Here is a 14,776-nt window from a genome sequence, read left to right as displayed (position 1 = left end):
TATTGGTGAGACAGGCGTGTGTTTTTTTTAAAATGTTTTGTTTTTTGCAAAGTATCATTTCGGTGTTGAAAATCGTGATACTACACGACTGGTGTCCGTATGAATCTCTAAATACCGGTATCGTGACAACCCTAGATACATGCTCACGGGGCGCCTGGTGCCAGCTGTGTCGCACAAGTGACACCCACCTGCAACGTCTGCGATCAGAGATAATTCTGATCCTGGTCATTTATCGTCTCAGTCAATAGCGGCTGCAGCACCTGAGCGGTTAAGCAGAAGGAAGAGGCCATCCTCTGCTCTCCAGTTGGCCACCTAACACCCAATCGTAGGGTGCAGAACCGGGGGGCAAGTGATTTATAAACTCTGCAGCACGTAAATTAATTTCACATTTTCACTCCTTTTAATGTGAGGGGTGAGATCCATGGTGACATCCGCCCCTTGTGCCCTAAATCCTGACAGGACTCCTGTGAGAGTCCTGCTGACCCTGCCCACACAGGATTATTGAGCGTTGTCCCTGCGAGGCGAGGACACAGAAGGCTGTCAATCATCCTGTGTGGGCGGGGTTAGCAGGACTCTCACTGTCTCTCCTAAGAGTCCTGTCAGGATTTACCCTCGTTTTTACTCCAGCTCCAAAAATCCTCCTAATCATACAGACCAATATTTCGCAGAGCTCTGCTGCCCCCCGTCTATCATATCCTGCCCTTAGAAATCACCTCTCAGGTTCGCTTCAAGGGGTTTTGCAGGTCACACAAACCAACCTTGAAGAAGAAAGACTTACCGCCCTGAAGTCGCGTGGATCGGCCGCTCGGGGACCTGGTCACTTAACGCTCCTCTTCCGAAACTCCTGCTTCCGCCAACATCACGTCCTTTACCAGCTTTCCTAAGCTATGAAGGGGACGTCACTTCCACTTTGGATGAGGTAGAACTATCCCTCTCTGTGGCGCATGCGCAGACTCCTGAATCTGCGCATGCGCCGGGAGGCAAATAGTCCTGGTCCCATCCACAATGGAATTGATGTAACCTCCATAGCCCAGGCTGGAAACCTGATAAAGGATGCCATATTGGCGAGAGCTGGATTTTCAGACGAGGGAATCGCGTCATTGGATTCCCAAGTGGCCGATCCGCTCAGTAGGCATGTTACAGACTTTCTTCTATGTCGAAGTAAGGTGGATTTGCAGGACGTTCTGGGTGCCTGACAACCTCCTTATCTACTGTCACAAAAATGTCCTCATTCTGCTTGCCTGCAGCCACCACTAGAGGGAGTCCAAGCGCTAGAACTGCACACTGTTCTACACTCAAATCAATAATAGCAGTCTGCAGTGAGCTCCCCCTAGTGGCAGCTGCAAGAAGCTAGAATGTTGTGTTCTAAATTTACGTCTATACAGCAGGGCTCCACACCGACAGAATCAGTTTAAAATGTAGGAGCCAAATGATATTTTTGGTCACATTTGACATTGTATAATTATATTCTATTAATTTATTTATAATTATATTTTGCAGCAAAGTTTGACCTCGTTTCGCACTGGAGCTCCTAACACCTCTTTCATACATGATATTTTATTGAATTTTTTACATAAAAGGGGTGAAGTTTTGCAGAGTGTTAGAAGCTGATGTTGCCGTTTCCTATATGGGCTATGCCAAGCGTGTCAGATAGCTAAGGGCGGTTTCGCATTATAAATTCCCTTATATCGTTCCGTTATAACGGAATTCTAGGACGGAATGCAAAACGGAAACCTTTAAGAGGCGTTCCGTTTTACTCCATCCTAATACATGTCTATGGGCACATATAACGGTTCAGTTTTTTTCCGTTATTCAAAAAAAATGTTCCGTCGACTTCAGACCTGTATTAAGACGGAGCAAAACGGAATGCCTCATGAAAGTTTGCGTTTTGCATTCCGTCCTAAAATTTCGTTATAGCTCTGTTATAACGAAACCCTATAACGGAGTTTATAACGCGAATGCGGACTCGCCCTTGTAGATCGAAAAACAGACATGCTGTTGATCCATCTTAGGCCTGCGCGCATGACTTTTTTTTTCCGTCTAAAATAACGGATTTCAGATGGAAATGGCTAAGGCGACTTTCACACTAGAGTTTTTGCTGCATCCGACGGGGTCCAGCAAAAACGCTTCCGTTACTGATAATACAACGGTCTGCATCCGTTATGAACGGATCCGGTTGTATTATCTTTAACATACCCAAGACGGATCTGTCATGAATCCCTTGAAAGTCAATGGGGGACGGATCAGTTTTCTATTGTGGCAGAGAAAACGGATCCGTCCCCATTGACTTGCATTGTTGGTCATGCCGGATCCGTCTTGCTCCGCATCCCAGGACGAATAGCAAACTACAACATGCTGCGGTTTGCTCTCCGGTCTGGGAACGCATCTAAACGGAACGGAATGCATTCTGGAGCACTCCGTTCTGTTCAGTTCAGTTTTGTCCCCATTGACAATGAATGGGGACAAAACTGAAGTGTTTTTTTCCGGTATTGAGACCCTATGACGGATCTCAATACCGGAAAACTTAAACGCTAGTGTGAAAGTAGCCTTAAACGCATGCAAAATGTGCATAACTGATGCAGAATCTGTTTTTCTTTTCTGTTTTTCTGACTGATCAGAAGAACGGAAAAATAAACGGTGATGTGAACTTGGCCTTATGCGTTGTGTTGTCTTGGAACCCCCCAGAGGGTGGCGCTGAGTGGTGACAAGGACTGAGCGGCAGTGTCGTCTGCCCTCTCACCTGCTGTGTGTGTGGATGTTTGGGGACGTGGCAGGTGTGAGGTGTACAGTTTCAGGTGTGTGTTTTCCATCAGGGAGGGGTGGAACACTCCTGTGTGTGATTTGCAGGTCACTGTTTGTGCGCTCAGCAGTCAGGAATAAAGCTATGAAAATAACCGCGACTAAAGCCTCATTCACACCTCTGTGTCCGTGATGAAATCCGTGATTTCCGTTTTGCCTCCGTGATGGATCCGTGTTGGGTCCGCGTGTAGTGTTGAGCGAACTTGTGTTTTAAGTTTGGCGTCTAAAGTTCGGGTTATCGAAGTATCCCGTTATGGATTCCGCTACCACGGACCATAACGGAATTTAGAATCCATAACGGGATAGTTCGATAACCCGACGCCGAACTTAAAACACAAGTTCGCTCAACACTACACGCGGACCCAACACGGATCCATCTCAGACATCTTCACGGAGGCAAAATGGAAATCGCGCGTGTCATCTGTGTTTCACGGACACTGCACAGCTGAAAATGAATTTTCATAGCATCTGTTCCTAAGGACTCATGTATACGACCATTGTTGGCCGGTGCCTTGCTGCGGACCGCAAATTGCGGTACCCCACAGTGCACGGGTACCAACCATGTCCCTGCCGTATGCGAACCCATTCTCTTGAAAGTAGTCTTCCCATCCGTGCCTTCGTTCCGCACTGCACCGTATCTCCCGGATTGCGGAGCCATTCGAGTGAATGGGTCCGCATCCGTGATAAAGAGCACACACGGCCGGTGCCCGTATATTACAGACCCGATGTTTGCAGGCCGCAATACGGGCTCCGGGCCACAACACTCGTGTGCATGAGCCCTAATGGTCCGTAGAAGTAGGGTTGTCACAATACCAAAATTTTTATTCAATTTCAATACCATAAAAAAGTATTGCGATACTCGATACTATTTAATACCACAAGAAAAAAAATAAAACACAAACCCATTCCTCATTTTATGGAATGTCCGGCTCGCATGTGTTTTTTTTTTTTCTGTTCACCGCATAGGAGATATTTTTTAATATTTTAATAATTCTGACTTTTTCAGGCGTGGCGATACCTAATATATTAATTTTTTTATTGTGTTTATATTCCTATATGTAAAATTGGGAAAGGGGGTGATTTAAACTTTTCATTTTATTTAATTTTTTTACTTTTTCTTTAATAACTATTAGCCCCCTTAGAGGCTAGAACCCTTGTCTTATTTACTGTAATAGAGCTCTATCAGGGTGAATAGGACTTCACACTCTCCCTGCTGCTCTGTGATTTGTGCACACAGCAGCAGGGAGGTTACCATGGAAGGCTTCAGCAGCGTCCTGGCTGCCATGGTCACCGATCGGAGTCCCGCCATTTTACTGCTGGCGCTTCGATCGGAAGCTGCCACCAGTGAATATAACAATGAGGAGGGGGAGGGCCCCTGTGGCCACCAATGATTATAATACTGTTTATAATTAGGGATGAGCGAATCAACTTCGGATGAAACATCCCAAGTCGATTTGCATAAAACTTTGTTCTACTGTACGGGGCAGGAGCAATAACTTTGGCTCATTGGAGCCAATACATTCTAATACTGTACGGAGCTCCTGCACCGTACAGTATTAGAACAAAGTTTTATTCAAATCGCTCATCCGTAGTTATAATACTGGGGGGGGGGGGGGGGGGGGCACTGCGCCACCAATGATTGTAATTTACCCCTAAATACAAATGTAGGCAGCGGGTGCCAGCCGTATCACATACCCAGCACCCGGCCTCAATGACAGGGCGATCCGCGTCAATTAACCCCTCAGGTGCGGCACCTGGGGGGTTAGTTGTCCAGTTTCGGTGCATTGATGTGCCCTGTCATTGAGGTCGGGTGCCGGGTATGTGCAGCCTAGTATCGGAAAATAGCAAATCCTGGTATCGGGTCGATCCGGGTGGAAAAGTATCAATTGGGTATTGAATATTTGATACCCAGTGCAACCCTACGTGGAACATGGATGAAACACGGATGGCATCCATGTTTCATCCGTGTTTTTCACGGACCCATAGGGGGAGATTTATCATAAGTGGTGTAATGGAAAACTGGCTTAGTTGCCCATAGCAACCAATCAGATTCCACCTTTCATTTTCAAAAGGAGCTCTGAAAAATGAAAGGAGGAATCTGATTGGTTGCTATGGGCAACTTAGCCAGTTCTACTTTGCACCAGTTTTGATAAATCTACCCCATAATGTAATAAATGGATTCTCTGCACTATGGGGCTCATTTACTAAGGTGTAAAATGGTTGCCAGTCCCCTTTTTTAACCGTCCATGTGGCAATATGTAGGCCCGTTTCACACTTGAGTTGTTAATTCCAGTATTGAGATCCAGCAGAGGATCTCAAAACCAGGATTAAACGGATCCGTTTTGGTTTTGCACATCAGGACACATCCGTTCCGTTTGGATGCGGTTATGTGAAATCAAAATGGAACAAACCGGATCCGTCACTAAATATATTGAAAGTCAATGGAGGACATATCCGTTTTTTTAGGCTCCTAAAAAACAAAACCGTCACCATTGACTTACATTGTTTTTAGTGATGGAACCGGTTTCTTCCGTGTCGATGACCGGACACAACACCGCAGCGGTTTTGTGCTGACAGAATGCTAACTAAGCGGAACAGATTTTTTCCAGTTTTGAGATCCTCCGCCGGATCTCATTACCGGAAAACAACACAAGTGATAAACGGGCTTTAGCCGCAAACCCGGTTTTACACGGTGTCTGCCAGTTGGGCATGATGGGGGAATGTCGGGGCTGTGCCAGGGCTCCAGTCCCGGCAAATTTACTAACAATTACACCTGGCGTAAATGTAAACGAAAAACTACGCCAGCATCAATAGTTTTTCGGCATGTGAATGGTAGGTCCACGTTAATGCAGTGAGGTCACATGGTGGTATACATGGCATGGTAACGGGTATTTACTCTCACAGGTCATGCTGCTAGGAGATTCTGGTGTTGGAAAGACGTGTTTTCTCATCCAGTTTAAAGACGGGGCATTCCTCTCAGGCACCTTCCTGGCAACTGTGGGCATTGATTTTCGGGTGAGAGTTCCCCCTCGAGCAGCATCTCTTAATCTGCTTTCTGGCGGTCTCGTCTTGCCTTCAGTGTAGTCTCATTCTTGTGCCTTTCCTATTTTCGTCTACGTCCGGACACCATCCTTTCCGGCTTCTTCTGTTCTCTAGCATCTTATTCTGTATTTTTAACTCTTTGGTGACCTTTAGTACAATGCGAGTTTCCTCCAGCTTTTGCTCTTCTGTCTGTGTCACCTTTGATGATTTGCTCCGTGCATTTACCGTCCTGTAATTAGAGCGTTATAATGACGGCTGGAGATGGAGAGCATCCGGCGGATCCCACGCACTTTGTCACAGTTCATTTTCTCATCATACAGAAATAGGATCTAATCACCTCGAAGGATGCGCCCGCTTATCTTCACCTTGTATTCTGCTGAATTCTGCTTTCTGGAGACAGCCGGGCTTCAAGGGGTCTTCCTAGCTTAGACATGTGGGTTCCAGACATGTGGTCGGGTTATGGTCAGCACCAGGCACAGGGGCAGCCACGTCTCCATTCATTCTCCACCTGGATGGAGAGGGACGGGGGTATGGTCAGCACCAGGCACACGTGCAGCCACCTCTCCATTCATTCTCCACCTGGATAGAGAGGGACGGGGGTATGGTCAGCACCAGGCACAGGTGCAGCCACGTCTCCATTCCTTCTCCACCTGGATAGAGAGGGACGGGGGTATGGTCAGCACCAGGCACAGGGGCAGCCACGTCTCCATTCATTCTCCACCTGGATGGAGAGGGACGGGGGTATGGTCAGCACCAGGCACAGGGGCAGCCACCTCTCCATTCATTCTCCACCTGGATGGAGAGGGATAGGGGTATGGTCAGCACCAGGCACAGGGGCAGCCACCTCTCCATTCATTCTCCACCTGGATGAAGAGGGACGGGGGTATGGTGAACACCATGCACATTTACACACCTCTTCATTCATTCTCTTCCTGGATGGAGAGGGACAGGGTTATGGTCAGCACTACACACATGTGCAGCCACCATTCGTTCTCCACCTAGATGGAGAGGGACGGGGGTGGGGGTATGGTCAGCATCAATCAGCTGTTTGAGAAGACAGCGGGCGCAGTGCGCATGTGCAGTCTCCCTTCTCTCTTCCTGTCTGCTGCTGCTGTCCCCTAGACATACAACGGAAAGCAGGAAGAGAGAAGGGAGACGGCACATGTGCACCGCCTCCCCATACAGCTGATCGGCGGGGGTGCCAGGTGTCGGACCCCCGCCAATATGATATTGATGACCTATCCTGAGGATAGGTCATCAATATGAAAAAGCTTGGACAACCCCTTTAAGGGTGCTATTACACTTGCATTAGCGTCCACTAATCCTTGCACTTGCGCTGCACCTAGACCTGCTGCTGTCGGACCCCTGATCTGATACTGACGTTACTGATGCTGGTCTTGAGCATAGGTCACCGGTATCCAAGTATTGGAAATCTCCTTCTACGTTTTTCACGCTGGTTAAATGCCGCCTATTCGGTCCTCACTCTCCTCCTCTCTCTTCTCTGCAGAATAAGGTGGTCACTGTGGATGGACTGAAGGTGAAGTTACAGGTAAGGAATGATACATCTTCTCCGCACATAACCGTGTCTCCAAGAACCGTGACAACAGGAGCAACCTTGCATGTGCCTTCTGTGATTCCAGGGGTGATAACTGAGGTCCCAAGCCTTAAAGCATATAAGACGATACCAGCATAATGACCACAAAGTCGGCACTTTTCCCCGGCTTTAGTGCTTTTAATCATAGAGAGAATGACTATTGGAAATATATTGGGGAATTGCACGGCTGCTTTCTTCGCCTGTCCATGGATTGGGTCTGGTATTGCTGCACGATGTTGACGTGATTGGGGTTTAGCTGCAGTACCACACACGGCCTGTTGATGAAGTGTGGTGCTGTATTGTAAAGAAAGCAGCCATGTTTTTCAAATTCTACTACAGCTAAAGACAAAGCTCTGAAGCATGAGGAGGCGAGGATCATGATGTATCAGTACTCCACATTCAAGGCCTGAGCTGCAATTCCAGCCATGACCATTGAACAAGGGGAGGAACTGTTTGTAGAAGGAAGCAGTCGTGTTTTTCTAATATCATACAATCCTTTAAAGGGGTTCTTCAGGACTTTCATGTTGATGGCCTATTCTCAGGATAGGCCATCAATATAAGATTGGCGAGGGTCCGACTCCTGTCAACCCTGACGATCAGCTATTTGAGGGAGCCACAGCACTTACCGGAGCACTGGTGAGCCCCAAGCACAGCGCCGTCCATTGTATAGTGGCCGTGCTTGGTATCGCAGCTCAACCTCATTCATTTGAAAGGAACAGAGCTGCGCCTAGGCCTGTGATGGCTAACCTCTGGTACTCCAGCTGTGGTGAAACTGCGACTCCCAGCATGCTCCATTCATTTCTATGGAGTTCTGAGAACAGCCAAGCAAGTGTGCATCTTGGGAGTTGTAGTTTTAGCACAGCTGGAGTGCCGGAGGTTAGCCATCACAGGCCTAGGCTATGTGGCTGATGAACGTGACGTCACTGGCCTAAGTAATGGAAGAAGGTGGCCTGGTCTGCTGAATCACGTTTTCTTTTACATCATGTGGACGGCTGGGTGCCTGTACGTCACTTACCTGGGGAAGAGCTGGCACCAGGAGGCATTATGGGAAGAAGGAAGGGTGGTGTTCTGGGCAGTGTTTACCTGAGAAACCTTGGGTCCTGGCCTTCATGCGGATGTGCCATGTGCCAGCTACCTAAACATAGTACATTCAAGTACCCCCCTTCATGGCAGCGGTATTTCTTAATGGCAGAGCCCTCCTTCAGCAAGATAATGCCCCGGCCGCCCTGCAAAAACTGTTCAGGAATTCAAGGTGATGACTTGTCCTCCCTGGCCTCTGACCCAGGGAGGCTGCATCTGCTGATGAACGTCTTGGTGCCAGATCCTACAGGACTCCTTCAGAGGTCTTGTGGAGTCCATGCCTGGAAGGGTCGCGTCCACTTAATATACTCCCATAGGTATATGTCCCTGTCACGTACAGGTACGCGGTGAGGGTATTTGTTACACTTGATAACTATGTATGGAGAATGTCTGAAAGGAAAACAGGAAGAGAATGCAAATCTCATGCAAACCCGTTGACCCCTGCACACTGGGGGTCATTTACAAAGACCGGCGTTTTACGCCAGTATTTGTTTCCCCTCAACGTTGCTGGAGGATTCGTCTAATTTAAGACGAGGCGTGCGTGCGCCTGGAATGAAAACTACCCGGCTTTTAGTTTTCACTCCTTTTGTTTTTACAGCTGTTTCCAAGAGTAAAAGATGGTAAATTTGTCAGGGCCAAAGTCCTGGGCCCCTCCACTGAGTGACGAGGACGGCACAAAAACACCTGTGCCACAAAATATTGCCGCATGGACGTTGCAAAATGGGGCGTTGCGGCTTTTTTTACGTCAAAAAGTGTCACACTTAGTAAATTACCCCCCCCCCCCCCCCCCCCCCCCCCCCCCCCCCCCCCCCCCCCCCCCCCCGTTGTGCCAAAAACTGACTCTTTATGGAACTGCAGTCCGAGGCACTAAGCTCACCCCTGATGTCTGCAGCAGCACTACAGCTCCTGCAGTCACGAGAAGACAGGTTACAAAAAGTTCAAAAAGTTGAGGAAGTTTTAGTTTTGCAGTAGTGATATGTATATCTTGCATCACCCTGCATATCATATGACTAACCACACCGTGCGTAGAGTACATACAGCAAAAGAGCAACTTGTTTAATTGGGCTATGGGGATTTAAAGGGATTTTCCGTGAAGACTCGTCTTTCTGGAAAGAAAAAAAAAATAGCCCAGAAAATCAAATCTAAATATAAAAAGAAGCATTACTCACCCCTCCAGTTCTCCTGGCGCTGCCGATCTGACGCTGCTCCAGTCCCCATTGCTCTCCACTCATCCATAGCGGTGACCTGCCTCAGCCAGTGACATTTCTGCCACTTCAAGCGTTGTGTCAATTAGAGAGCTGTGGGGTCCGGAATAGCAGAGGTGGAGTATCGATGGAGGTGAGTGAAGCTTCTGTTTTTAATGGTTTTTTTATTTTATTTTTATTTTTTTATTTAAGAAAACTGCTTTATAAGGCCTCTTGCCCACAAACGTAAGGGCTCCGTGCCCGTGCTGTGGACCGCAAATTGCGGTCCGCAATGCACGGGCACCATCCGTGGGGCAGCCGCATGCGGATCTCAAAAAGATAGAGCAAGTTCTATCTTTGAACGGCACACCACAGAAGCACTCCGTAGTGATTCCATTCCGTTCCGCACAGCATCTCCGGATTAGCGGATCCATTCAAGTGAATGGGTCCGCATCTGTGATGTGGAATGCACACGGCTGGTAACCCATATATTGCGGAACCGCCGTATGCAGTCCGCAGCACGGGCACGGAGCCCTTACATTCGTGTAAAAGAGGCCTAAGGGCCATCCCTGTATGTCACCTGGGTAGGGAGTACACAGTGACACAACAGCTTCCTCAGGGGCTTGATAAAAAAAAACTTGCTGCTATACATTGTGTTAGAAATTACTCCGACATGTCTGTTTCAGTAAGTACTGAAATTCCCTATGTATTAACAATTCTATTCTTAGAACTCTATGTGGTGTTGTTCCTCTCTTCTTACTCCTAGAAATTAATGAACAAGTTGATGACTGGGTGTTACCAGTTGGGGGGGTGTCCACACAGTCTGAAACGATCTAATCATTCCTGGCTATGTAGGACACACTGCTTTGACAAGGGGAATAGCAACACCCAGTTGCCAGTGAAGGCTACTTTCATATTTGCGGCAAAGCTATCCTTCAGGCTGTTCATTAGCCCGCCAAAATCCGTTGCATGCAGTGTTTTTTTTTTTTCTGTCCAAATCCCGCCATATTTGCCGGGTAGAGGTCAGATCTCCGCCGAACCCCATTGTAGTCAGTGGGGCAGGCAGGCCTTCCAGCATTGTCAGATCCGGAGAACCCTGGCAGGCTGTTTTATGCCGGATCAGCAGCCTGGAGAGCTGTGTGCAAATGTGAAACTAGCATTAGTCATATATTTGTAGGAGGAATAATAGAGGACAGGCACAACGCAGTGTTATGAGATCAGATTCTCCTTGTGGACTTCTCGCAGCTTACCAAGTACAGCACCATCTAGTTGATAGTGGTTGTGCTTGGTACTGCGCCCAGGCCCATTCACTTCAATAGGGCTGAGCGGTGTCTAGGCCACGTGACCCATGACTGTGACATCACTGACCTAGGAAAAGGCCTGAGCTCTCACAGAGTGCCGTGGCCTCTTCATACAGCTGATCCTGGGGATGGGCCATCAATATGAAAATCCTCGAGAGCCCCTTTAAGCTTCTATGATGAGCTATTTTCTGCAGAGGGAGCTGCATCTGGATCATGGGCCTTCTGGGTCCCCCAGAGTGGGAGCCATTCTTGCAGTGCAGCTCTTTCTATTGACTCATAGAGAGGGTTTCTGTCCCCTATGCCCCCTGTATGTCATCCATATGCCCTTATAGGAAATACCCTTTAGTCCATAGTGCAGTAACCCAGAGTAGGCGGTAACTGCAAATGTTTTGTAACATAATGTTATGTACGCCCAGCATGGCCTGGTACGGTTGGCAGGGACAGGGTTAATCACCCTGTTCCACCCATTTCAAGAGTGGGCTGGTCCTACTTCCTGACTAGAGATAGCGAGTAGACTAGTAGATAACGAGGAGAGAGGAAGCAAGTCCATATGTTCCTTCTCCTTAGGTCTCAGAATCCGGAGACTAACCGATCTCTGTGAAAGCTAATGCTACTGCTACAGCAGGAAAGAAAGAAGAACTCAGAATCTGCATGGCCAAGCGTAGGAATCGGCAAGGTAATCTGCCACTACAGCTAACCACTTTGCTGCTCGTGAGGGACTACAGTTAAGACACCCTTCACACCTAACCACGTCCTGGGCAGACATGCCTCTAAAGACAGATATCCCTCAGCGGACACTACAGCCATAATTGCCAGATTACAGTCAGAAGCTGTTTTCCAGCCTCCATATCCTGCTATCTATCTGGGAGAGAATTCCACTGTGAACAATTGGAACTGTATTTTGATATAATTAGATGTACTACTACTCCTACTTTGCACTTCAGTAAAGAGAGACTTTTATTCTTCTAACGCTGGCCTGACTCCTACTACACCGTACTCCGGCCATTGCACTACATGCCCTGCCTTGCGCCCATGTGGACAGTTAACATCACGGGTACTCCAACTACCATCAGGCAGGAAACACCAGCACCGGGGCGTACCCTCAGGGAGGAAGGAATGGGTGTACCCTCCATTAGTTCCACTGGTCCCAGGAGGCAACAGCCTGAGGGATACCACTGTGACACATCATATCGTTACAGCCACTACCACTCCCATCCTCCACTCATGCTCCTCACGGGTTGCTGCAATGGCATGATAGGCAGATATAAGCTAGATTCACATCTATGGCCGACTGTCCCGGCAGATAATGCCGAGAATCGTCCGCGGCATGCAGTGGTGTGTTTGCCGGCGAGCGGCCAGATCTATTAGTTATAGTCAGTGGGGTCTGGCGGCACTATCCGGCATTGCCGGACCCAGAGAACTCTCTGCCGTAGAGCACAGCCGCAGATGTGAAACTAGCCTTAGATAACGAGAATGGTTTGCTGTACAGAACATCTTGGTATATGCACCATTAGGACAAGCTGGTGGGGGGCACCTCCATAACATAAAGGGGTCATACCACACATTTACATCTCTTCTGTGGGTGGACAGCAGCTCCTCAAGCACCTGCATCTTCTCCACTACATAGAAAATCGTCCCTCACAAATAGCCCCAGAGATAGGCCCCACAATGTCCTACTCCACTGTCTAGAGAGAGATATAGCGATTTATTTCTATGAATGAATGGAAGGTGTCTGGGCTATGGAAAGCAGTGGGCGCCCATCAATTCTAATGGGTTCTATGTTTGACGTCATTTTCCCAACTTGTACACGACGTTTCCACACTAGAGACGTCTATTGTGAGCTGGGGGTGGGGGGAGGGGAGAACAACACCATGGGGGGGGGGGGGGGGGTGATTCATTATTTCCCTACGCTGTTTTTTGGCATAAAATGTCACAAAGAAGCTGGCGTAAATAATGACAGAAGTCTATGGCAGCTCCGAGCTGGAGTAGGTTTCATTCCAGCATGTGGACTGCCGGAGGAGACCCGCACCTTGTCATAAATTACACGCCCCCTCCGGCAGCACATGCGCTATGAACACCAGCGCAGCGGACGCTGGTCTTGATAAATCGGGGATCATGTGTATGTGATGGTGCTGCCTCTGAGCCTAGGTTCTGAACACTGCATACATTTCCAGTTAGCCAGCAGGTGGCAGCATTTTGGAAATGCTCCCTCAGAGCATAATACGCACAGGGAGTGTTCATTCTTTTTCTGAGATTATAAATTGTCTAAGTATGTACCTTAGAAGATGCCAGATGCTTCCTTTGCTCATCCCTATTTACATGTCTCCCCTGCTCCCAGCCACTTGTTATTAGTGGTAAGCATTACTCTACCCGGAGCAGAGTAAGGCCTCTTTCAGACGGGCGAGATTTCCGCGCGGGTGCGATGCGTGAGGTGAACGCATTGCACCCGCACTGAATCCGGACCCATTCATTTCTATGGGGCTGTTCACATGAGCGGTGATTTTCACGCATCACTTGTGTGTTGCGTGAAAATCGCAGCATGCTCCTCTTTGTGCGTTTTCCACACAACGCAGGCCCCATAGAAGTGAATGGGGCTGCGTGAAAATCGCAAGCAAGTGCGGATGCGGTGCGATTTGCTAGGAGACTATCAGGATGGGGACTCGATCATTATTATTTTCCCTTATAACATGGTTAAAATTTATTCTAAAAAAAATAATAATAATTTAACTCACCTTAATCCACTTGTTCGCGCAGCCCGGCTTCTCTTCTGTCTTCATCTTTGCTGTGCACAGGAAAAGGACCTGTGGTGACATCACTACGCTCATCACATGGTCCATCACATGATCCATCACCATGGTAAAAGATCATGTGATGAGCCCAGTGACGTCATCAAAGGTCCTTTTCCTCAAAGAAGAAGACAGAAGAGAAGTCGGGCTGCGCGATCAAGTGGATTAAGGTGAGTTAAATTATTTTTTATTTTTTTTAACCCCTCCAGCTCTATTGTACTTTGCATTCTGTATTCAGAATGCTATTATTTTCCATTATAACCATGTTATAAGGGAAAATAATACTATCTACACAACACCGATCCCAAGCCCGAACTTCTGTGAATAAGTTCGGGTCTGGGTACCAAACATGCCGATTTTTCTCACGCGCGTGCAAAACGCATTACAGTGTTTTGCACTCGCGTGGAAAAATCGTGCATTTTCCCGCAACGCACCCGCATCTTATCCGGGCCAAAAACATGACGCCCGTGTGAAAGAGGCCTAAGTGCACATGTTGGGGATTGTTGTAGTCCCAAACAGTTTACACTCACACCTATGTTCAGAGTGCAGGTACATGGTGGGTGAGGGAGTGAGGCAAGTAGCACTAGACCCACAACTTGTTACCTGTAAACTTGGCTAATATCCGTTTTTGCGTCTTATTTCGACGTCACATCTCATGCACATAACAGCATGTGTTATCTGATCGGTGGGGTCCAGCACCCAGGCCCTCAGCTGTTTGAGAAAGCACCGGAGCTCGCAGTAAAGCCGCGGCCCTCTCTCGGCTCACCTTACAGAGCGCCGCACATTGTATAGTGGTTGTGCTTGGTATCGCAGCTCAGCCCCGTTCACTTCGAGGGGGCTGAGCTGCGCCATGGTCACGTGGCCGATGTACAGTGACGTCACATTGCTTAGGAAAAGCTGGAGAAGGCCGCGGTGCTACTGCTAGTGCCAGTGCCTTCTCAAGAACAGGGTGTCGGGCCCCCACCCATCAGATACTGATGACCTATCCAA

General features: G+C 48.2%; 1 protein-coding gene across 3 annotated transcripts in view; it reads left to right on the top strand.

Annotated features, from left to right (window-relative positions):
• Positions 1-14,776, top strand: part of RAB37 (RAB37, member RAS oncogene family) — a 51,695-nt gene that overhangs the window by 16,234 nt on the left and 20,685 nt on the right. For 2 of the 3 annotated variants that reach the window (XM_040435721.1, XM_040435722.1), the window contains 2 exons: positions 5,704-5,814; positions 7,349-7,390. In XM_040435721.1, coding sequence (XP_040291655.1) covers positions 5,704-5,814; positions 7,349-7,390 — 153 coding nt within the window. The remainder of the gene's footprint in view (positions 1-5,703; positions 5,815-7,348; positions 7,391-14,776) is intronic. The other variant, XM_040435723.1, reaches the window with a different exon arrangement.

This window comes from Bufo bufo, chromosome 6 (genome assembly GCF_905171765.1).
Source record: "Bufo bufo chromosome 6, aBufBuf1.1, whole genome shotgun sequence".
In the NCBI taxonomy this organism is placed as follows: Eukaryota; Metazoa; Chordata; class Amphibia; order Anura; family Bufonidae; genus Bufo; species Bufo bufo.
The sequence above is the reverse complement of the archived record's forward strand: the minus strand, read 5'-3'. Positions and strand labels throughout refer to the sequence as shown.